This window comes from Chelon labrosus, assembly GCF_963514085.1.
Source record: "Chelon labrosus genome assembly, chromosome: 2".
Taxonomy (NCBI): Eukaryota; Metazoa; Chordata; class Actinopteri; order Mugiliformes; family Mugilidae; genus Chelon; species Chelon labrosus.
This window is the reverse complement of record NC_140338.1, coordinates 30,290,316-30,312,781: the sequence shown is the minus strand read 5'-3', so window position 1 is coordinate 30,312,781 and position 22,466 is coordinate 30,290,316. Positions and strand designations below refer to the sequence as shown.

Here is a 22,466-nt window from a genome sequence, read left to right as displayed (position 1 = left end):
CAGCAAGAGCATTCCACAACAAAACCATCTTCTCTGGATGACATTGAGATCCATGATAAAGCAAGCGTATGTCTTTTTCATTGTTTCTTTACTCCATTGCCCCGCTTTTGTCTCATAATTGAACGGTTGGTAACTATCCATTGAACTGTCCTCATACCACTCATCTTGTCCTACATTGAGCCAAACTATGCACACATGAACGGTTGAGAAATAAAAAGAAAATGATAATTCTGTTGTATGTATTTGAAAAGGATATACCTGTGACTTTTAACTGATCAACATATTGTCTGAAATTGTCTTCAGAGGATAAGCTCTTATCCACTTCACTAATATTTCCTCTTGTTGGTCTTAATCAATCTCTTTCCTATCCAGACATGACAATGGATGAGGTGAGAGAGTTTGAGCGTGCCATTCAGGAGGCCACCAACCAGAAGATTGGGATATTTCCCCCGTCGATCTCCATCAGCGAGACACCCCTGTCCTCCTGTGCTCTCACTGGCCCCGCCAGCGCCCCCTCCACTCCAATGTGCACTGAAGCCCCAGAGTCCCTCTCTGTCCCCAAGGACCGACCCCGGAAAAAATCTGCTCCTGAAACCCTGACCCTTCCCGACCCTGCCCCAAGCGGCGTCCCTCAAGGGTCTACCTTGAGCCCATCGCCCATTTCAAATCACCTTCAGTCATCCGCGCCACCCTCCAACTCCGACCTTGCTGAAATGGACGACGAGTAGAGGGGCCTTGGCATGTCTTCCCCCACTCCCTGTTTTACTTATTTTCCCAGCCAAATGTCTTATGAGCCCAATGAGACAAGCCTACCCTCCAAACACCAGTGCCCAGACATTCACTTTTTTAGCCATATCCAATGATTTGTCATGTTCCTGGAGAGTCGCCATCAGTGTCATTCATACCACCCAGGCTGTTATAGGCTCATTTGGACACCTCTTCCTATGACTAACATTTGCTCTAGCTACAGCCCATGATGTTTAAGCAAAACAAAGATCATTAGTAATTATTTTTGCTGAGTGCCAGTTCTATATTACATCAATACATTATTCTCATTATTTTCTTAGTCATGTACTCTTCAAACAAACAAGCTGGCTATGAACTATTGAACATTGAAACAGTTGCCTTAACACCACAGAGCTACTGGTGTTTATTACTTTTAACAATGTCCGCAAATCAATGACTGACAAAAATACTGTCCATTTTCAGTGTTCAAAATGGCGGTTTGCATTGTAATTAGGAATCAATGACACAAACTAGAGCGGCACAGTAGACATGATATATTTGAATAACACACATTGGAAAGCCACCCAGCTATCTTCATTATCGATCCACCTAGTTGTTTCTTGAGCCGTGACACACAGACCATCCTTTCTATTACCAACTCCAGTTCTATAAGAGATGCAAGATCAGTACAATCATAGAGAGAATACACCTCAGGTCTCCCCGACTCTACCTGGCACGCACTCCAAAGGCAGGGATGTTCCATTCTCTGTCTACTTATTGCCAAACACTGCATTTTATACCTCCACAGATATTATAATACAGTAATTATTGTATGTACTATATTAGTCTGCTTAACCCTGGAAATGTTTACAGATGAGAAACCTTGGAGCATTTGCATATTAGCCAGAAAGTTTTAAATCAAGCTGTTGATAGAGCTGGTATTAACGCGACTTTTAAATGATACTCATATTAGCTGAAGTTTGCTTCTGCGTACATCTTGCTGAAGTTGACGGAGAGGTCAGTACAACAAATGTCAAAAGTTGCCTGACACTAATGCTGGACATCTCATGTGACATAAACGACTTTGATCAAATCAGCACACCACTCTTATGTCGCATGTAGGAACAAGGCCATACTGGGGAGTTTTGAAATCACTGACTAATCATTGTGCACAGTGGAGGTATTGAAAACTCAGTGTCTGACATGAGGAGGGCACTTGAGTATATGCTTTGTTGGGTGAACAGAATCTTCAGAAGGCTTTGGCCGCACTGGATGGTAGTATAGAGCCAGGGTTAGTCAGAGTAAAACAGGAGCACCCAGTGCAGTGACCTATCATTTGTGTTGTGCTGGTATTACTGGCTGCCATACAACCCCCCTAAAGCAGCAACCAATAAACTAAGACAGCAGGTTATTCTTTGATGGAAACCCCATTTTCAATGCAAATGATATTATTCAAAGAGTGTTTTTTTTGTTCGAATATGCTGCATGGAATGTTCCCGACATATACACATTATACGAAGTATATATGGATATACTGTAAATGGATGGATTGGTACAGTATTGGTGATGCAACTGTATGAAAAAAGAATGCTTACCTTGGAAGTCTATACTAAATTTTGTATAATACGAAATGCAGATTTTGAGTGAAACGTTAGCATGTTCAGAGAATATACTGTAGGCCTATAAACTCTTTGAACTCAGTGCCTCTGCATGCAACAATTATATCATCACCTACATGTGTGTAAACCAAAATCTCTGATTTTTCAGCTACAGAAACACATGTTTTCATTGCATTTTCTTTGCCTGTAGAATTAAGACACAATCCCACATACAGTGGCTGAACATATTCAGATCAATCATATCAAAGTATGACATCAGACTATCGAGTAACAGGGCTAACTTCTCATTATCTTTTAGGAAATTAGTGTTTTTTTTTAATTTGTTTGTTTTTCCCCTCTTCATAAAATTAACTGACTTTACAGCGCAAATGCATTTTGCACTTTCCAGTCTTTGACACCTTATTTGACTATGAAGGAATGTGTTACAATACCGTCTTGTTGGGTTTGTTGGACCAAAGTCCTATGATACAGCATAGTAACTTTGAAGAGGTCAAAGAGAAGGTCCCGCAGTGGTCTTGCCATACAATATTGTTAATAATTTGTACAGTTTCTCACTTGCTTTTGTTAAAAGAAACTAAACCAACTGTAGCTATTTATCTGTAACTGTAGCTTTTGTCTTTGCCTTTTGAGGATAAAAATGCTAAATACCAGTTTTTGGCCCTCTGTATTGATCTATTATGTATGGATTATACGTACTTACAACTCTGGTGTTAACCACCTCTCTTGTCAGGAACACAGAGATCCAGGGACATGTTTGATCTACCGCGGGCTATTAAAATAATGCAAAATATCCAACTGTGTAACATTAAGCTCTGCTCTGTTTAAAAGAGTAACACATTAGGTATTGTAAATACTGTTGTTAAAGATTAATATAGTAGATTTCCTACATTGCTCCAAGTTGCATTACTGATGTAACATGAATGTGCTTGAAGATTTAAAATGGACAGAGAAGGATTTTCTTTTATGTTTGTGTGATAGGGATGACATTTTTCCACAGACATGAATTAAAGGTCTGTTTTAATCTAGGAGTAGGCTTAATATGTGTCTGTACCTATGAAGTTGTCATCTGTTGAGCATACTGAGTTCAGTTAAGTTTACTCTTCTCAATCAAGTGTAAAGACGCCTCATTGTAGTGGTGCACTTTTGACTCCCCGGTTGCTTTTGATGACCCTGCAGGTCAAAATGATTTTTTAAAACAAAATGAAGCTTTCTTTTTTTTAGTAGTGTGGCTGCTTTGACGTTTATGACGTATGATGTTAACTGAGAGGTGGTTGGCTTTTCCAGTTTCTTTTAATGTAGTAAACATGCTGTACTTTTGATTTTGTGATTGCTGTATTTTTGGAAGAAAAAAAAAATTCAAAATTACTTTGTCATTATTTCTTTTGATTAAAGGACCAAGCATTTCACTCCTCCTCTCGATCGGCCGGGCTGTCGTGCTGTCTTCTGATAACTGGGCCCTGTCTCACAAACCAGAGTTTCAGAGCTGGCTCGAACACGCCACTGAGTAACGGTGTGTTTCTGGCTTATTCAACTTTCCTCATTAATCCTGCTTTGTGTAACAGGCCCTGGAAGTGCGGTATTATTGTATTTCGTATATTTTTACTGCCCTTTGAAGTTTATTTGGTTCTTTGTTGTAATTATTGTTTAACTTTTTTCTGAAATAGACAAATAAACTTTATTAGCTATTGCAATCGTGTTACTATTTATTCTGTTCACCATCTGTTTCACCCATGAAAACCATGCTACACAGCTTGCAAAACAACAGTATTTCACTGCTGTATACACAAAAAATTTATATCTTTACATTGATATATCTGTTGAGCTTATTGCTAGAATTAATTTGAATTTGTTCAAAAGGCAATTATTAGTATTATAAAAGTAATTAAATTATTTATGTAGTCGCAGTCAAATATTGCAGTGACAGCAAAGGGTAAATTTTCCTTTTGGTAAATCAACAGCAGGCTAAATAAATACGTCACACTGCATTGAGTCTTACGTTTCTGTTACTCATGTAGACTGGACACAGAGCAGCTCCTCAAAAGTGAAGCCAAAGCAATTAGAGCTCCCTCTGGTGACTGGCTGCAGTATAGGTCATAAGCTCCACCTCCTCCATGTTAGGGGATGGCGCTTGGGCCAAAGTAAAACATTAAAATACACATCAAATAAAAAATGTTCAAGGATGGTTTCTGTCTTTTTAGGTAGTTAATATAATGCTGATGCATACTCAAGTGTCCATTCTTCTGATAAGTTTCATTTACTAATTTGAAGCCATAAAAACAGGATGTGACATCTTGGTGACAACAACTTGACATGCCAACCCCTCTGTGAAGGACCAGAAGTGAGAGTAGGAACAAATACATATGTGCGGTGTATAATCTAACTTTTTTTTTTTTTTGTGACTGGTAGAGGTACAGCAAAGCATAGTGTCATTAAACGAAAACGCGAGTGAGTCTGGTGGAAGTATTGAGAACACGGTTCCACTCTCGGTCCATACTGCGCAGACTCTGGCTCCAAACTCACAAGATGGTACCGCCCGTATCCCCAGAAAAGTAGCGTCAGGGAAGTGGGGACATCCATATTTATATTCAGTCTTTGCTCAAAAACAAATAGCAATACCACCAGTAACCACTAGCTGGTCACATAACACAGATTAGTAAAATTGGGCTTTTCGTCTTGTCGTCAACAGATGGTTTGTGTTCATTCTTTAGATTGAAATGCTCTGATTTAGTACATCGTGTACATTGCATAAATGTGCACAAAATCCAGAATAAAGGGCAGTGGCACTGGGGCTGATGCAATGCATCAAAACATTTACAATTGAACTGTTGTAGTGATGTGTAAATAAGTGTAATCGCATAATTCACAATTCAAAATACATTCACTTATTTTGAATACAGCAAAGTGACCAGTTACCCTTTCACCAAAATCAGGAAAATCCCTAAGTAGTTTCTTCTAAATGGAAATCATGGCCAGTGTATTCACACTTTGCATTTTTCAAGAATGCCTTGAGCTAACTAGCAAACTTGCTGCCCTAGCAATTAAAAAACAAACAGGTTAGGCACAACAAAAGCAAAATAGTGGAAGTACTCCCAGAACCCATTCAGGTTGCAATACAGTGTATCATATAGTGTTAATATGACAGTCATGAATATAATCTGGAAGATTTGCTACCAGACTGAAATGGCCCATAAAGGACGGGCCAGTAGTAATGATTTGACTATGTCCTGAGGCATGAGCACGAGCTGTCCACAGCAGTCACTATTACTGACTACCACGGTGGTTTCATGTGGATATAAAAAACAACCTTTATTTCCCTCTTTGGAGATCTGTCACACAATCCTTTAAAGAAACTCTTGGCTTGGCCTGAGAAATCATGTTTTCCTGTCCATTATGTCTACAGCCATAGGCATAATCATAGTTTTTCATTCCATTATTATCAACTAGTACTACAAGACCGTACTTTTTGAGTTTGCTTGCAAGACCTAGTAGAGATTGAGAATGACACTCTAACCCTAGCCTGTAATACATATTTAAGAAACACTGAAAGTAAATCCAACATCAAATAAGTAACACTCGAGTTGAAAATAATACGTTTGTTTTAAATATAAACAGACTAAAGTTAGGCTGATCCCATTCTATTAAATAACTAGATGCTGAAATGAAGTTGACTTGTTTTCTTACTTATATAGATTATTGTCTAAAGTGAAGAATATTTCACACTCACAGCATAAAGTTACAGTTAACAGTTGAAGAAGTACCCTACTGAGATATTTTACTTAAGTAAAAGCTGTAGTTTTAAATTATAAAGATAACTGGTTACAAGAAAGAGTCCTGCATTCAAATTTTGTAAGTAGAAGTTCAACAGCTTTAGCAGCAGAACATACTTAAAATATCAAAACCAAAAACAGTGATCAAGTGACAATGGTTCCCAGTTAGAGTGTAGGATACACAATTAAATGGAACAACATCATGGACTTTTATTACCACTGGATTGCTGTGGAAGATGATTTAATCTTTAACAAGACATAATTTATAAGATAATCATCTGGTTTATGTTTACAATCAGAATCGGCTTAGTCACTTCTATGTAGCTGACAAATTCATAAAATGCAGTGGACAAGACAGTTTGTAAGAAACCAAACACACATCATTTTCGCTTTGATTGTAGATCTCTATGAGAGACAATGATTTTTCCACTGGATTCAATATATATTATTATCCAATAAAGAAACATATTATTATTTTACTGTCTTACCACCTAATGATATGAAATATCTTATCTTGTAGAAGGGATTTTAAACAAATTTGAAAAAACACAGAATAAATAGGGGAAACATATTCACTGATCTATTCATGGGATCTTTACTTCCCATGAACAGAAACCAGATTAGAAACCACAACACTGATCCAGACAGAGTGTAAAGTGCCCATTGTGTGCTCTCCTGTGGATGTAGTGCTAACTACAGCACTGGTCACAGAGAGATCCACAGGCACATCTTTCACTCCTTGGGTTGTTAAAGGGGTCGGCATAATGGCCTCTACAGGAGGCACGGTGGCCTCAGCAGAAGCATGTCCCACTACATTGGTGGTCGAAGGGGCTGGTGAGGTGGCCTCCGCAGGACCATGTGTCACTCCTGTGGTAGTAGAAGGGGCCTGCGAGGTGCCCTCCACATTTCCCATCCCTTGGGTAGTCGAAGGGGCCTGCGAGGTGGCCTCCACATTTCCCATCCCTTGGGTAGTCGAAGAGGCCGGCGCGGTGCCCTCCACATTTCCCACCCCTTGGGTAGTCGAAGGGGCCGGCGCGGTGTCCTCCGCAGGAACATTTCCCACCCATTGGGTAGTCGAAGAGGCCGGCGCGGTGCCCTCCACATTTCCCACCCCTTGGGTAGTCGAAGGGGCCGGCGCGGTGTCCTCCGCAGGAACATTTCCCACCCATTGGGTAGTCGAAGGGGCCGGCGCGGTGGCCTCCACATTTCCCACCCCTTGGGTAGTCAAAGGCTCCTGCGAGGGGGCCTTCACATTTCCCACCCATTGGGTAGTCCAAGAGGCTGGCACAGTGGCCTCCGCAGAAACATTTCCCACCCCTTGGGTAGTTGAAGGGGCCTGCAATGTGGCCTCCACATTTCCCACCCCTTGGGTAGTCGAAGGGGCTGGCGCGGGGGCCTCCGCAGGAGCATGCGCCACCCCTTGGGTAGTCGAAGGGGCCTCCGCGGTGGTCTCTGCAGTGGCCTGTGCAGGAACATTTCCCACCCCTTGGGTAGTCGAAGGGGCGTGCGAGGTGGCCTCCACATTTCCCACCCATTGGGTAGTCGAAGGGGCTGGCACGGTGGCCTCCGTAGAAACATTTCCCACCCCTTGGGTAGTTGAAGGGGCCTGCAGTGTGGCCTCCACATTTCCCACCCCTTGGGTAGTCGAAGGGGCCTCCGCGGTGGTCTCCGCAGAAACATTTCCCACCCCTTGGGTAGTCGAAGGGGCCTGCAACGTGGCCTCCACATTTCCCACTCCTTGGGTAGTCAAAGGGGCCTGCGAGGTGGCCTCCACATTTCTCACCCATTGGGTAGTCGAAGGGGCTGGCACGGTTGCCTCCACAGAAACATTTCCCACCCCTTGGGTAGTTGAAGGGGCCTGCAGTGTGGCCTCCACATTTCCCACCCCTTGGGTAGTCGAAGGGGCCTCCGCGGTGGTCTCCGCAGTGGCCTGTGCAGGAACATTTCCCACCCCTTGGGTAGTCGAAGGGGCGTGCGAGGTGGCCTCCACATTTCCCACCCATTGGGTAGTCGAAGGGGCTGGCATGGTGGCCTCCGCAGAAACATTTCCCACCCCTTGGGTAGTCGAAGGGGCCTGCGAGGTGGCCTCCACAGAAACATTTCCCACCCCTTGGGTAGTTGAAGGGGCCTGCAGTGTGGCCTCCACATTTCCCACCCCTTGGGTAGTCGAAGGGGCCTCCGCGGTGGTCTCCGCAGTGGCCTGTGCAGGAACATTTCCCACCCCTTGGGTAGTCGAAGGGGCGTGCGAGGTGGCCTCCACATTTCCCACCCATTGGGTAGTTGAAGGGGCTGGCACGGTGGCCTCCGCAGAAACATTTCCCACCCCTTGGGTAGTTGAAGGGGCCTGCAGTGTGGCCTCCACATTTCCCACCCCTTGGGTAGTCGAAGGGGCCTCCGCGGTGGTCTCCGCAGAAACATTTCCCACCCCTTGGGTAGTCGAAGGGGCCTGCAATGTGGCCTCCACATTTCCCACCCCTTGAGTAGTCAAAGGGGCCTGCGAGGTGGCCTCCACATTTCCCACCCATTGGGTAGTCGAAGGGGCTGGCATGGTGGCCTCCGCAGAAACATTTCCCACCCCTTGGGTAGTCGAAGGGGCGTGCGAGGTGGCCTCCACATTTCTCACCCATTGGGTAGTCGAAGGGGCTGGCACGGTTGCCTCCGCAGAAACATTTCCCACCCCTTGGGTAGTTGAAGGGGCCTGCAGTGTGGCCTCCACATTTCCCACCCCTTGGGTAGTCGAAGGGGCCTCCGCGGTGGTCTCCGCAGTGGCCTCCGCAGTGGCCTCTGCAGTGGCCTCTGCAGTGGCCGCCGCAGTGGCCTCGGCAGTGGCCTCGGCAGTGGCCTCGGCAGGAACATTTTCCACCCCTTGGGTAGTCGAAGGGGCCTGCGAGGTGGCCTCCACATTTCCCACCCCTTGGGTAGTCGAAGGGGCTGGCGCGGTGGCCTCCGCAGAAACATTTCCCACCCCTTGGGTAGTTGAAGGGGCTGGCGTGGGGGCCTCCGCAGGAGCATGCGCCACCCCTTGGGTAGTCGAAGGGGCCTCCGTGGTGGTCTCCGCAGTGGCCTCCGCAGGAACATTTCCCACCCCTTGGGTGGTCGAAGGGGCCTGCGAGGTGGTCTCCACAGTTCCCATTCCTTGGGTGGTCGAAAGGGCCTGCGCGGTGGCCTCCGCAGAAGCATTTCCCACCCCTTGGGTAGTCGAAGGGGCCTCTGTGGTGGCCTCCGCAGTGGCCTCCGCAGGAACATTTCCCACCCCTTGGGTAGTCGAAGAGGCCTGCGAGGTGGGCTCCACAGTTCCCATCCCTTGGGTGGTCGAAGGGGCCTGCGCGGTGGCATCCGCAGGAGCATGTGTCACCCCTTGGGTAGTCGAAGGGGCCTGCAATGTGGCCTCCACATTTCCCACCCCTTGGGTAGTTGAAGGGGCTGGTGCGGGGGCCTCTGCAGGAACATTTCCCACCCCTCGGATAGTTGAAGGGGCCTGCGAGGTGGCCTCCACAGTTCCCATCCCTTGGGTAGTCGACGGGGCCTGCGTGGTGGCATCTGCAGGAGCATGTGCCACCCCTTGGGTAGTCGAAGGGGCCGGCATGGTGACCTCCGCAGTGGCCTCCGCAGGAACATTTCCCACCCCTTGGGTAGTTGAAGGGGCTTGTGAGGTGGTCTCCACAGTTCCCATCCCTTGGGTAGTCGAAGGGGCCTGCGAGGTGGTCTCCACAGTTCCCATCCCTTGGGTAGTTGAAGGGGCTGGTGCGGGGGCCTCCGCAGGAACATTTCCCACCCCTTGGATAGTTGAAGGGGCCTGCGAAGTGGCCTCCACAGTTCCCATCCCTTGGGTAGTCGAAGGGGCCTGCGCGGTGGCATCCGCAAGAGCATGTGCCACCCCTTGGGTAGTCGAAGAGGCCGGCGTGGTGACCTCCGCAGAAGCATGTTCCACTCCTTGGGTAGTTGAACGGGCTGGTGCGGTGGCCTCCGCAGAAGCATTTCCCACTCCTTGGGTAGTTGAAGGGGCCTGCAATGTGGCCTCCACATTTCCCACCCCTTGGGTAGTTGAAGGGGCTGGTGCGGGGGGCTCCGCAGTGGCTTCCGCAGGAGCATGTCCCACTTCTTGGGTACTTAAAGGGGTCGTCGTAGTTACAGGTGCTCTCGCCTGTCCCATACATATTCCTACATTACCTACTGTGTCTACAGCAGCCAGCTCCACATTCTGGGAGCAGCAGGATGCTCTGTAGGTAACCAGTATGATGTTCTTGCCACCTGCTCCACCCACTTTGCAGGTATTCAAAGTACCGTTCCCTCGGCGTAAGGTGATTCTTGCAATGCCAGTCCCATTGATGCCATCGGTGAGATTGGCGTTGAATTCCCAATGGGATGAAGCACAAAGCGATGAAGAGGAGGGACAGTTACCTGTTATATTGACCACCTGGCACATAGGACTGGACACATCTGTCACCTACAAAGACAGAGAGGAGCAATAAGACACAACCTGGAATGTTAGCATCATCACTTGGCCGTTCCTATGCTGTCAAAAGCTCTTCATTCTTGATTTCGGTCTCTCCAGTCTCTCTCTGATTGCCCACGTTCTGAGTCACAAGTTTTTTAAATTCATTGCAGTTCTGTTACTTTGCCTTTTTGGCCATGTTTGTCCGCATCATTCTGATTGTCCACAGTCTGTGTATACATTATGTCACAACACAGTCACAGATCTAGATTTATCAGCGTTTTTTCACTCACTTGTCACTCTCTTAGCAGCACACAAAACTTGTTTCCCCCACATTATTCTTCTATAAAAGAAAAAAATGAGATGTTTCCAGAGTAGTGCTTTAACCGTTAAAACTGTTACGCTGACATTTAACAAATGCCCTAGATATTTTTTATAATGCTAAATGCTATATGCTGTACTTCTACCTGCTCCAACTAGGAGACAGGAAGTGTAGCAGAGCTTGTTATAAGTGTATGTTTTCCCATGTTGTGTTAAAGACACTGACTGTACATCAAGATGGACACACTCTTCATGACATCAGTCATAGAACTCATTCATAGAACTGATTCAGAAATGGGAGTTTGTGTGTGACTGGAGCCATGGATGACACCACCAGACAGACAGCTGGTGACCTGAGAGGGCATCTACTGTATATGTCATTCAAATTATGATAAAAGGCATGTTACTGATATGATTTAAATTAGTGAGCATGCAGGTGTTAGGTATGGTTAAATTATGTATAAAGACCAAAACAGTTTTTGATATCAGGCTGTGAACATGTTTCTTTATGCACTTTAGCACATTTTAATCTGGAGATTTATAGTAATTAACTTTCTTTTGGTGGCAGACGGAAATGGTAAATGGTCTTGTAAAACCCAGAATAGATAAATGCCCTTAAAGGTCTATCTCAATCTTAAAGACCTCATAGTTCCATATTATCCAAGTAGATCACTTTAATCTCAAAGTGTAGGCTTGCTTGTGATTCCTAGAGTTTCAGAATGTAGAATGCGAGGTAGGGCCTTCAGCTATCAGGCCCCTCTCCTGTGGAACAAGCTCCCAGATTGGGTTGGGGGAGGCAGGCACCCTCTCTATTAGGCTTAAGACTTTCCCTTTTGGTAAAGCTTATAGTCGGGCTAGACTGAACCATCCCTTAACTATGCTAGTACAGGCCTAGGCTGCTGGGGGATGATGCACTAAGCACCTGTCCTCTACTTTCTTCTCTCCCGTACCAAGCTCATATCCTCTAATTTCTTATCTAATTTCTTCTCTATTACTACTCATGGATTTGTGTGATACTACTGTATAGCATGTTGTTGTGTATCCCTTTCTCTTCAAGCAGATGGGTTCTGCTTAGGGTTTTCTTCCATGACATTTTTTTATAATAACATTGTTTATATCCAGCTAAATGATCATTTCCTCTCACCTTGGCAGCTACAGAAAACCTAAGGACAACATAGTTCATGTCCGTGGCAGCTGCATTTTTTGCCTCAATGGTGAGAGTCACGTCAGTTCCTGATGCAGCTCTGGCTGGGATTATTAATGTGGCGGTGCCGTTGGCTTTTCCTCCACTGCCTGCTTTAATGGTGACGGTGCTGGGTGAGGTGGAAGCATAGCTGCGGTCATTGTTGACTTGCACTTTGTACATTCCAATTGTGTCTGAAGACACTGTGAAAGGGATGGAGACAGTAGAGCCTGGTTCTACGTTGATGTTGTTAGCTTGAGCCTGGGTAAAAAAAAAGGTTAGAGAGGACAGAGAGTAGAAAATGTCAACTATTTCCTTCTGTACTTTGTGTAATAATATGGCAGGAGGTGTTGGTATGTGCCAGGTTGGTCTGAGGCAGAAAACAACATGTTACTCACAGTAACAGAAAGGCTGGAAGTCCTGATCTGTGTGGAGGCTTGTCTCTGGAAGCTGATTGCTGAGGACCTGGAGGTGGAGCTGCAGTCCTTTCCTCTCAGGCGAAACACAAATTCCCCTGCTGGAACTCCACAGAATCTTACCAAGAAGTTACTGCCTCCCAATGACTGAGGAGAACAGAAACACAAATCATCATCATGCATACTTCAGTGACAGAGTAGCAATTAAACAATAATAAGAGTCAACCAGACTACGCAATAGCTAGAGTATGACTAATTGTTGACATTTAAATCTTCTTTCACTTCTCCTACATATGGGTTTACAGAGTTGCATGTAGCTCTACACCAATTTTTATTTTTTTTAGATATTTTCATCGATAAAAAAAAATCACACATTGTCTTGGAGAGGGTACAGTTGAATAGTGAATACCTTTCAATTTTTAAAAAGTTTAGTTTATCTACATCTTTTAATCTAGCAGGTGTAATGTGTGGCCTACCTGCACTGATCCGCTGATTGCTGTTGGGCCTGAGCTGTCAAAAAGATTCACATCTGTGACTGTTGCTGTGTCACTTCCTGTCACCGTGACCAAGAGAGTGACATTACCACCTGATGGCAAGAGACATTATTATTGTATTGAGTATTATTGTAACAGATATTAAACATATACATGATGTACACGCGGACTGTCAAACAAAACAGTATAGTGTTGGTGGGTGGTCTTGACAAGGACATGAGAGAATTTGAAGCTGTTCAGGAGAATAAGGAAGAAATCTTTGTGAAAAGGGTATTATAATATTTTGGTCTGTGTTCCAACCATAGACTGTAAAGTGAAACCAAAGCAAGTAGAGCTGCCCTGGTGACTGGCTGCAGTACAGAGGCACTAAAATACACGTCACTTTTGTTTTTTGCAACAATTGTTTTTCTCATTATAGGTAGTTAATATAATGCTAATGCATTTTCCAAGTGTCAATTTTTCTGGTAAGTTTCAATTTAGCTAGTTATTTGATGCTATAGACACAGGAGGTGACATCGTGATAACTATAAATTGCCATGCCAACCTCCTTAAAGTAGTCCCGCAGGGCCATGATAGTTGAAAAGAAAAAAAAGTACAGTTAATAATCAACATTTCTTTGTAACTGGTGGAGGTAGAGCAGAGCATAGTATTAATTGAACGAAAACGCCAGTGAGTCTGACGGAAGTGAGGCCGGGTCATCGATACCGTGGCTCCACTCTTGTACTGTACTGCGCAGACTCTGACTCCAAACTTGCAAGATGGCGCTGCCCGTATCCCCGGCACAATAGCATCACTCAAATCAATGCAAGGATTTGGGGATGTATTGTCCATATTTATATACACTCTATGGCTCTAACCTGTGGTAGGGCGTCCTTCTTTAAGATGTACACCACTATGGGCTCCTTCCTGTTCTTCCACAGGGTTATAGACAAAGTTCACTGAACTTTGACCTAATGTTGGCACACAGAAAACAAATTTTGAATGCTCAGGAAATTTTAGGATTTCAACCATTCTCTACAAACTTGGATTTATTTATACCACAGACCTGTGATTTTAACAGAGTAGGGATGAACTGAGGTAACGCTGATTCTCCATAGTCCTGTTTGAATGCCGTTGTTAAGACTTATCCGGCGGAGGTTTCCCACTTTGGTGAATGATGCCAGAGGACCACTGGCCTCATCTGAGGTCTGACTTACTCCTGTAGAAGCACATATTACAACCACATCACCAGGCTGAATGAAGGACCCATGTAAATGACCAAATACGTCATGCTGAACAGTCTTTACCCATTTAGACTCTATTTATTTTACCAGCACTAAGAAAATATTCCTGCTCCTTGGTAATTTCACTGTCTTTACTGGTAAATTACAAAAGCAGATGGTAACCCTTTTCTAATCACATTATTTACCCTCTATTGCATGATGTTACCATATGGCAACAGTTACTTTATCAGAATGGGTCTTTTACTTTGAAATACAGAGACTGATGACATACCATAACCAGTAAATTGGCTTTGCTATGAACATATACAAGTCCTGAAATGAGGTCACAGAAACGTTTTTTTCAGTATTTAAGAGAAATACCTCCAAAGACATTTATGTTATTTGGGGTCAGTTATGTTTTTTTTTTTTTTTTTTTTTTTTTGTTTGTTTGTTTTGTTTTTATCATTTGAACCATTGACCACTAAACCACCAAGTGTTTTAGTGCAATATGGCAAATTTTTATTTATTTATTCTTTTTTTTTTTTTTTTTTACAATTTGAGCAGCCTCTGCTTGCCTGTACATAAAGCTTAAGGTAACACCAGGTACCAGTCTATAGATAACACTGTTAAGCCAACACAAATAGATTCAATTCCAGATAATGCTCATCTAAAGAGTCATAGTTTAACCCAATGTTGACACAAGGAAGGGACATAATTAGATTAACTCCAGCAGCAACAACACTGAAGTACAAGTCTAACAGAACAGAAGTGAACCTGCTGAGCTGATGAGTCTGAAGGTGAGAGAGGAGTCTCCTGTGATGTAAATGGTCATGTTGCTCAGTGATGCATCCACAGTAAATCTAAAAACTTGAGGCCATCCAGGATCCATTACTACCTGGAAAACTGTCACCTGGAAGAGGGAGGAACAAAAACTCCTGTTAGAAAGGAACCAGTATAAAAAGATGTGTGGGACACATGAAGCCACAAGTTACACAACATTTGATTGGTACACAGTTAGCATGTACTGTATGTTACCTTCAGTCAGCTATTCATTTCCTTGATCAGTGTCTTACCACAGCGCTGGCTGATGAATCTTCTATGACAGCAGTGGCCAGAGAGAGCTCGGCCTTGGTGACTTCAATGGCCTGACCCCCCGAGGCTCGGGCCAGATCTTTGTATAGCTGGATCTCTAATTGGGTCAGGGAACATGATGTCAGACCATGAGAATCTTTATGGTGGCGCCGATGACTTGACAGCACATTTGTCAACAGGAAATTTACCTAATGCACAGGGATTGATAAAAAGAAATATAATACATAGACTGTACATGTAGATGTGCAATATGCATAAATCCCTTTTGGTAATAAAGCACTCATAAATAGAAAATAAAAGTTGGTGGAATCTGGCTGTTGGCTATATTAATATAAGTAACTTCTTATCGAGACATAAATTCTGAATTTGTTTCATTTCATAAATACTTACTACTACAGTAAGTACTATGTAGTCTGGCTAACTCATACAATACATCATTATTCATACATTATTCATGGTAGTGAATCTAGCAATTCAGATATTGGCCTGGATGGTTCATAGCCCTTTTTCAGGAGCTAGAACAGATATTTTTGGATGGACTTTCTTGATGAATGTGCTTCAGTTGTTGCCAACAGTTGTCGCCCAAAGGTCCAAGATGTCAAATATTTACATATATAATCATGTGTTTATGAGAAAATATTTCTGAAGTTTTGTTTATTTCTGTGTCAGCAACAGCATTTAAGCTGTCCCTTACAAATACGATCAAATTTGTATTGTTGTATACCAGTGGTATCATCCTTTGGGTCGTGCGATATGTTTACAGTTTGTATTATTGTATAGTTATTGGCTGCATTTACATTAGCATGAAACGAACGAATGGCAAAAACTCAACTCATACACAGACTTACCTTAGACTTAGTACTTTCTATAAGGGCAAGGACGGTGCTTGTCAGCTGGGTATCTTTGGCTGACCCATCAGTGAAGACATAGATCTCAGAGGAAGCTGGAGCTGATGTCAGTGCAAGCTTTTAGTCAAATAAAAGAAAGAAAAAAATGCTATTTGTTTGATCTATTCAAATGAAACCTGGTGCATGATAATTCAGTTATTGTTTACTGTGGCGTAACATGATCATGTGCTTACATATTATACAATTCATTTAGCTTTACATTGTTGTCTGAAATAATGCACCCATAAATGACATAACACCACACCATGGGCTGTACAGACTAGTTGGTTTGTCAACTTCACTGCTGTGCCATGACTCTTTAAGCATCGTGTCGACGAGTCACTCATCACGTGACAGTAACAACATAGACACCTCTGAGAGGACAGGTAAGGAACACAGTGGGTCATTGCAGCAAACTAGCAGCTGTGTGGAAACACTTCACTAAAGATTGCTGGCGCAGTACACAGAGAAGGCTTGCGAGAAATACTTTTTTTTTTTTTTTTAATTCGGCTACACTATCCCATCTTACAACACACGTCAGTACTATTAAATGCTATTGTTGGTCCTGAGTTGCAGCCTGTTTTTATACAGGCTATACATATCTGCAGTGCACAGTATGTAGCGCATGAGCTATCAGTTCTAAGCATATGTATTTAGGTCAAGAATACAGATTTTATTGTTGCAAAGCATTACTTTCTGCTGTGTTTTTAACAGCGACGTCATCAGTGACTCATCTCGTTGACTTGACTTTCAGCACATAACAGTCAATTTTAAAAATCCAAAGTCATATTACCCCTACCCCATACATCATAAAAGACATTCACTTAAACTTGGAAACTATAACTGGTACATGATTTCACCCTAACCTTCACCCTAAGGTGTATGCAAATGTTCTATATGCCTACAACAGCTTGAGTAATACAAGTAGACGTACTCTCAGTCCAGACAAAATCATCTCTGGCTTATCCTCTCCTCCTCCTGCAGTGAGTCTGTTGATTCTGTTTTTAAAGATGCCTGCATCAGTTGTCCTTATGGCAGGTCCAAAATCTTGACAGGAGATAAAGCAGTATAAAGGCACGCATATTATTGCATTATCTCTTTAAGCACACCTTCTTTTGCAGCTGCCTTAGGCAACATGTGGAGTATTCTACATACCTGGGTCATTGTAAGGTACCAGTATGTACATAGAGGGTTCATTTGGTGTTCCTCTCTTCTTGTCAATGATCTCAAAGGAAATGCTCTTTGCTTCAGCTATGTCATCTGCCATGCTTCCTGTGGTGTCGATGACAAAGCACATCGCGGATGTCTGGGAGAGGCCCATCAGTCTAGAGGAACATGAGAGAGACAAAAAAACAACTAGCCTTCATGTTTTAAGTGAGTGTTACTTGGCAAGACTGCAAAAAATCGTACCTCCCAAAATATTGGACTGTTGTTTACTTTCCGCAGACTTTTAATTTGAACAGTTCAATGCATGTATATGTACATTTGTAGATGTTTTGATGTTTTGATATTTAACTCCATCCACTTAACTTCTGCTAAACATGCCATCTATGCAACCATTGTATAAGGACAAAAATTCCTCAGGTGAATTTGTCTGGTACCTCAGAAATTTCTTGTCTCCAACAGCCACTCTGATGTCCTCGAGAAGCTCCATAGTTGCAGCCACTGCCAGATTAGCTGCTTGTTTGTGAAGGAAACCACGATGAGACTCAGCAGTATCCTTACTGATCCCCCCCACTGGGTCCTTTTTCCTCGTCTTGTCAAATAAACCACCGTGGCTCCATTTACCTTTGGACAGGAATCAATAACCTTAGATTTTGACAAATATGGATGATGACTAGTTAACGATGCACAAAACATGGGTAGTAGGAAATTTGAACAGAAGGTAAGCGAATACACAAAGGAGTATTACAGCACTCTACCTATTGATTGTCATATTTCAAGTGCACAGCTCAGGAGTATCCATTGTATCCATTTGTAAATTCTCAAATGTACCACTACTAATAGGATGAATCAAATATATGAGATTGTTAAATTTTACCTGCCGGTTTATTCAGAGAATTAATGTCAAAGTAGCCTGAAGTGAGGAGCCCCTGTGCCCGTACTTGAGGCAAAATGTCGTCGGCACAAACCTCTCCTGTGCAGCTCTTACAGGTTAATTGAGATGGATGTAATTTATAATGCTGAACTCAATATGGAAACAGAATATGCAGTAAAAAGTGTACTGACTGGAAGAACACCTTCAGACAAATTTGTGATATCATATTTATTCATATATGTACGGAAAATCATGTTTCTTCTCAGAATGCCGACTAAGCTATCGCTGTCTAAACCACACAATTTCATCAGACAGCAGGATCTTACCTGCCAAGGTCTCCAGAGGTTGATCTGGTTTGATCAGAGCACTGTAAGGAGTGGTTTTCCCCAGCTCCACCCAGTCACTGTGGCTGTAGAAGTCCTTAATACAAAGAATACCTAACGTTGCTTGCAGTACTATCATTGCTTCTTATATCTAAAATGAAAATGCTATTTAATGAAAAAGGGTACTACGGCGGTATAATCATCAACCTCACCTGAAGGATGTGGCAGATTTGACCAAGAGTCTGCCTCCCAGTGATATAGTTCCCACGCTTCACATTTGCCTTCACAGCACACATGCCTCAAAAGAAAAAGAAAACATTAAGAGTCTGGTATGAATGAAACTTGCCAGGTGAGATCACACAGTGCTGATTAAGCTTTCAGCTATCAGTGTCGCAGTATATTGGAATTTTTAATCTGTTGTTTGTGGTGATGGTCCCACATCCATGCATCGGAAGCAATGCGCTTCATGTGAACCACCGTTGACTGGTTTGTCAGAAGAAGAAAGGGGGAGTAGGATACAGCCACTAAGAGTAAGTAAAACTTCAAACAGAAACTACTAAGGGGGAATTTGACATGACAAATTTGGTATTTGTCATGTCATGTCAATGCATCAAATGTTTGAGTAATTAGTCTCACTGCGACAGAGGTCTACTTACTTTTTGTCTCCAACTTATTGGAATTTTTGTAGATAAACAAGCTCTCTTTATTTTGGCAGGAATATGTGTCTCTGTGTGTGTGTTATGATCACTCCTGTTCTGATCTTATTTAAGAACACAACATTTGAAAATATACCTGCTGTGATGACTTCCCGTCCTCCTTTAAAGGCCTCATTGCTAAAATGGTACTCTGCTTCCAGGGCCAATTTGAAATCCACCAATGCATTTCTTTCACAGATCTGGTTGATGGCAGTTTGGAACATGTCAGCGGAGAGAGGAGTAGAGGTGGGTGTGGCTGAGCATGCCCTCAATACCTTGGTGGCTGACAAGTTGTCATCAATCTGGAGACAAAGAAATGTCAGTTAAAATACAGTACATACAGTACCTCGTGAAACAGATATCCTACTCAGATTTCCTTTGCAAGAGTGCCCTCAGGTAATCTGAATAGGATATATGCTAGAGATTGGAAAAGGGCCAATAGAATATTTCTATTTCCGTCGTTATCTGAAACCTTAATCTAATTTTCATGTTTAAGACTTCACCTCAAGGTTGAAGTCCCGTCCCTCAGTGGTAGCAATGTCCCGGCAGACCTCAGCTGTCTTCCTGAGCATTGCCATTTGGGTAATGTCACGATGAGCAATGGACATCCCATCAACAGATAAGTCCGGTTGGAAGCACTGGGTGAAGACAGGCACGAAGGAGATCACCACCACCAGCAGTGCGACTGTCTGCCTGGCAGCCATGAAGGATGGTGGGGCTGTAGTAGAGCAAGAACAAAAGAAGAAGAGGAAAACAATCCCCACTCATTCTATTACTGTGTACCACTTGTCGTTGTTTACTCTGAATAAACACAACAAGAACTTGGAGGGATCAAATCCCTCTAAACTCTCTAGAGTGCATGTGGTGTCTTTAACCGAGCTCTTAGCTGAGTTTGATAATAGGAGGAAATGTTATGGTTGCAATAGTTGGCTCAAATCTAATGACACTTCTTTTGGTAGTGTTTAGTGTTTGTGGCTACAGGCTTGGAAACCATTACTAGGAAGTTACTTTTCTGCCATGTGTGTGTGGTGTTGTTATGCTGCTCGATAATTAGTTGTGTTGCGTGAGCTCTAGGGTGTGTGGTTGTATGTCGGATGAATTGCTCGCAGAACTTTAAGCCTAAATGCTGAAGGTGGTTACTGGTTTTGCAGAGAGTCAATAGTGGTGTAAAAGTTTGAAATGAACATGCAGACATCCTGAACAGAACTGAAAGGAGAAAGTACACACTGGTAGGGTGTGTCCCACCTGAAACAATGTATCAGCCACTGATCGGCATTTTTAACATTCCAGAAAATCTGTGACATAATGTGGGTTCTTTCGCAAATCAATCCATTTAAACTCTCAAGTCCTTCGAGTGTATATTTTGGAAAGAGACTGAAACAGGTCTGGGTGATATGCAGAGCAGATATATATAGAGGACAATTCCATGGTGGGTTGGTAGATGAAAGAGGAGCACATAAAACAACAAACAGGAAACTGTAAACCTATAATTGCAGGGTGTATTCATATGACTTAATCTCCTTCAGTGCCTCAAGCATGAAATATTTTTAATGGCTATCATAGGTTAGGTTATTGTTCAATAATAACCTAATAGTTTTTTGTTTAATTCTAAATCCAAAATTGTATTATAATATATGATTACATATTATATTATATATTCATTTGTTCTTAATTGTAATGTCAAAGTGTTACATTTTTTGGAAAAACAAATACATAACTTGTTCCATTAGAACTTGGATGGGCAAAAAAATATGAAGAAATAATCACAAATGTTATATATTATTAAAATTAACGTAACGTTAATAAAATAATCTAATATCATGAATGCCATTAAAATAATTCCCTGTCATTTGTTGATGTGTGGCCAACTTATTATTACATTAATATACAGTATGACCAGTCTGAAATACAGTCCATATGTATAGAAGTACAACCACAAGCACAAGCTTTTAAAGTCAACAAAATATGCAACGCTGTGCAACATGTGAATGATCACTGATGGTTTAATTAAAAATATACACTGATATATAAAACTATAAACTGAAAATGTACAAAATAATAATCATTTTGCACACTCTTACCTTCGTGCTCCGATCCTCGCTAGCCTTAGTCCAGTGGAAATGATGCTTTCATTTCTTTTTTATGTTTGTACTCTAGGCCTATGATTCCCAGCCAGCGGAATTTAAAACCTTTAAGTGCGCTTGCGTGTTTGATCACGTTATTGCTTTTATTTATACAGAGAATATATCCTCATTCCTTACTCTTGAGCCTACATACTTGCTCTCTTGAGTTATGAAACCCAGAGGCACTGACCAAATAGATCCAGGAACTTTTGGCCATGTAGATCAGCTGCTTAAAAGATTCAGATCAGACAACGTTGTCTGTAAAAGTTTTCCACCTGACTGTCATAATTCTGGGTATCCTTTTTGTATTCAAATTATCGCTACCAAGAAAACCACAGCCTGCCATTCCCTTACCAGGAAACTTTCAATGAGAACAATTCATTCATTCGTTCATTCATCTTTTGTAACCGCTTGTCCTCTAGAGGGTCACAGAGGGGCTGGAGCTGTCTTTGGGTGAGAGGCGGGGTACACCCTAAGACAGAGAGACAGAGAGACAGAAACTGATAGAATGTTTTTTTATTTTTTGAGTAATATGTGTGTGTGTGTGTGTGTGTGGGTGTGTGTGTGTGTGTGTGGTATTACAGTGACTGAAACAACAAAAATCTCATCCTCCTACGTATAAATAAAAAGCTTCAAATAGAACCTGCAATATAGTGATGAATAGTAGGCCTAATAGTTGATAACAAAAAAATCACGTATAGAGCAATCCATTTCTCTGCATTTTTAAAACGAGAGAACAGGGACAAGACAGGGACAACATAAGAGACACAAAGCAACAAGGACATCCAGAACTAGGGGTTGTACTGACTAGTTGATCTAGTCGACTTTACTTCTGTGCCATGACGCTTTTAGCAGGAAGTCGATTAGTCTCCGATCAATTGACAACAACAACACGGACGCCTCCGAGAAGACAGATGAGGCCAGTGAGTCATTGCAGCAAAATAGTGGTGGTTCATCAAGTGTGTTGAAATACTTAAATAAAGATGAAGCCCATTCTACCATGACATGAGGGATATGTAAGTCAGTCCTGAAATACAACTAGTACAACTGCATTACGTCTGAAAAGGCCTCCGCTAACGCTAACACAGGAATCCTCTCAACGGCAGTTAATTAACAGCAAACAGCAACAATAGAGAGAAGGAGGC

General features: G+C 42.7%; 2 protein-coding genes across 2 annotated transcripts in view; one reads left to right on the top strand and one right to left on the bottom strand.

Moving 5' to 3' along the window:
- Positions 1–4,122, top strand: part of LOC311501921 (cytoplasmic phosphatidylinositol transfer protein 1-like) — a 66,911-nt gene extending 62,789 nt beyond the window's left edge. The window contains exon 8 of the mRNA XM_084563987.1: positions 373–4,122. Within this exon, the coding sequence (XP_084420113.1) occupies positions 373–728 (356 nt within the window). The 3' untranslated portion in view covers positions 729–4,122. The remainder of the gene's footprint in view (positions 1–372) is intronic.
- A 150-nt stretch (positions 4,123–4,272) lies between these two features.
- On the bottom strand, positions 4,273–21,377 carry LOC311508825 (uncharacterized protein). Its single transcript, XM_084573805.1, has 17 exons — positions 21,280–21,377; positions 19,702–19,916; positions 19,296–19,500; positions 18,716–18,801; positions 18,507–18,600; positions 17,744–17,930; positions 17,298–17,467; positions 17,077–17,189; positions 16,104–16,220; positions 15,237–15,443; positions 14,938–15,073; positions 14,007–14,159; positions 13,819–13,911; positions 12,944–13,053; positions 12,450–12,614; positions 12,013–12,312; positions 4,273–10,559 (listed from the first exon to the last, which is right to left on the bottom strand). Exons 2-17 carry the CDS (start codon positions 19,900–19,902, stop codon positions 6,708–6,710), a joined length of 6,189 nt encoding a protein of 2,062 aa, XP_084429931.1. The 5' UTR covers positions 19,903–19,916; positions 21,280–21,377; the 3' UTR covers positions 4,273–6,707.
- Positions 21,378–22,466: the final 1,089 nt, after the last annotated feature.

What these genes read in the sequence shown, in the direction of transcription:
- LOC311508825 (XM_084573805.1), bottom strand. Translation starts at nt 19,902, where the DNA reads ATGGCTGCCAGGCAGACAGTCGCACTGCTGGTGGTGGTGATCTCCTTC. An exon ending in ACGGGAAGTCATCACAGCAG is followed by an intron (nt 18,802 to 19,295) that starts GTATATTTTCAA and finishes TTTTCTTTTGAG; the next exon opens with GCATGTGTGCTGTGAAGGCA. An exon ending in CAGACTCATCAGCTCAGCAG is followed by an intron (nt 14,160 to 14,937) that starts GTTCACTTCTGT and finishes GTGCTTCTACAG; the next exon opens with GAGTAAGTCAGACCTCAGAT.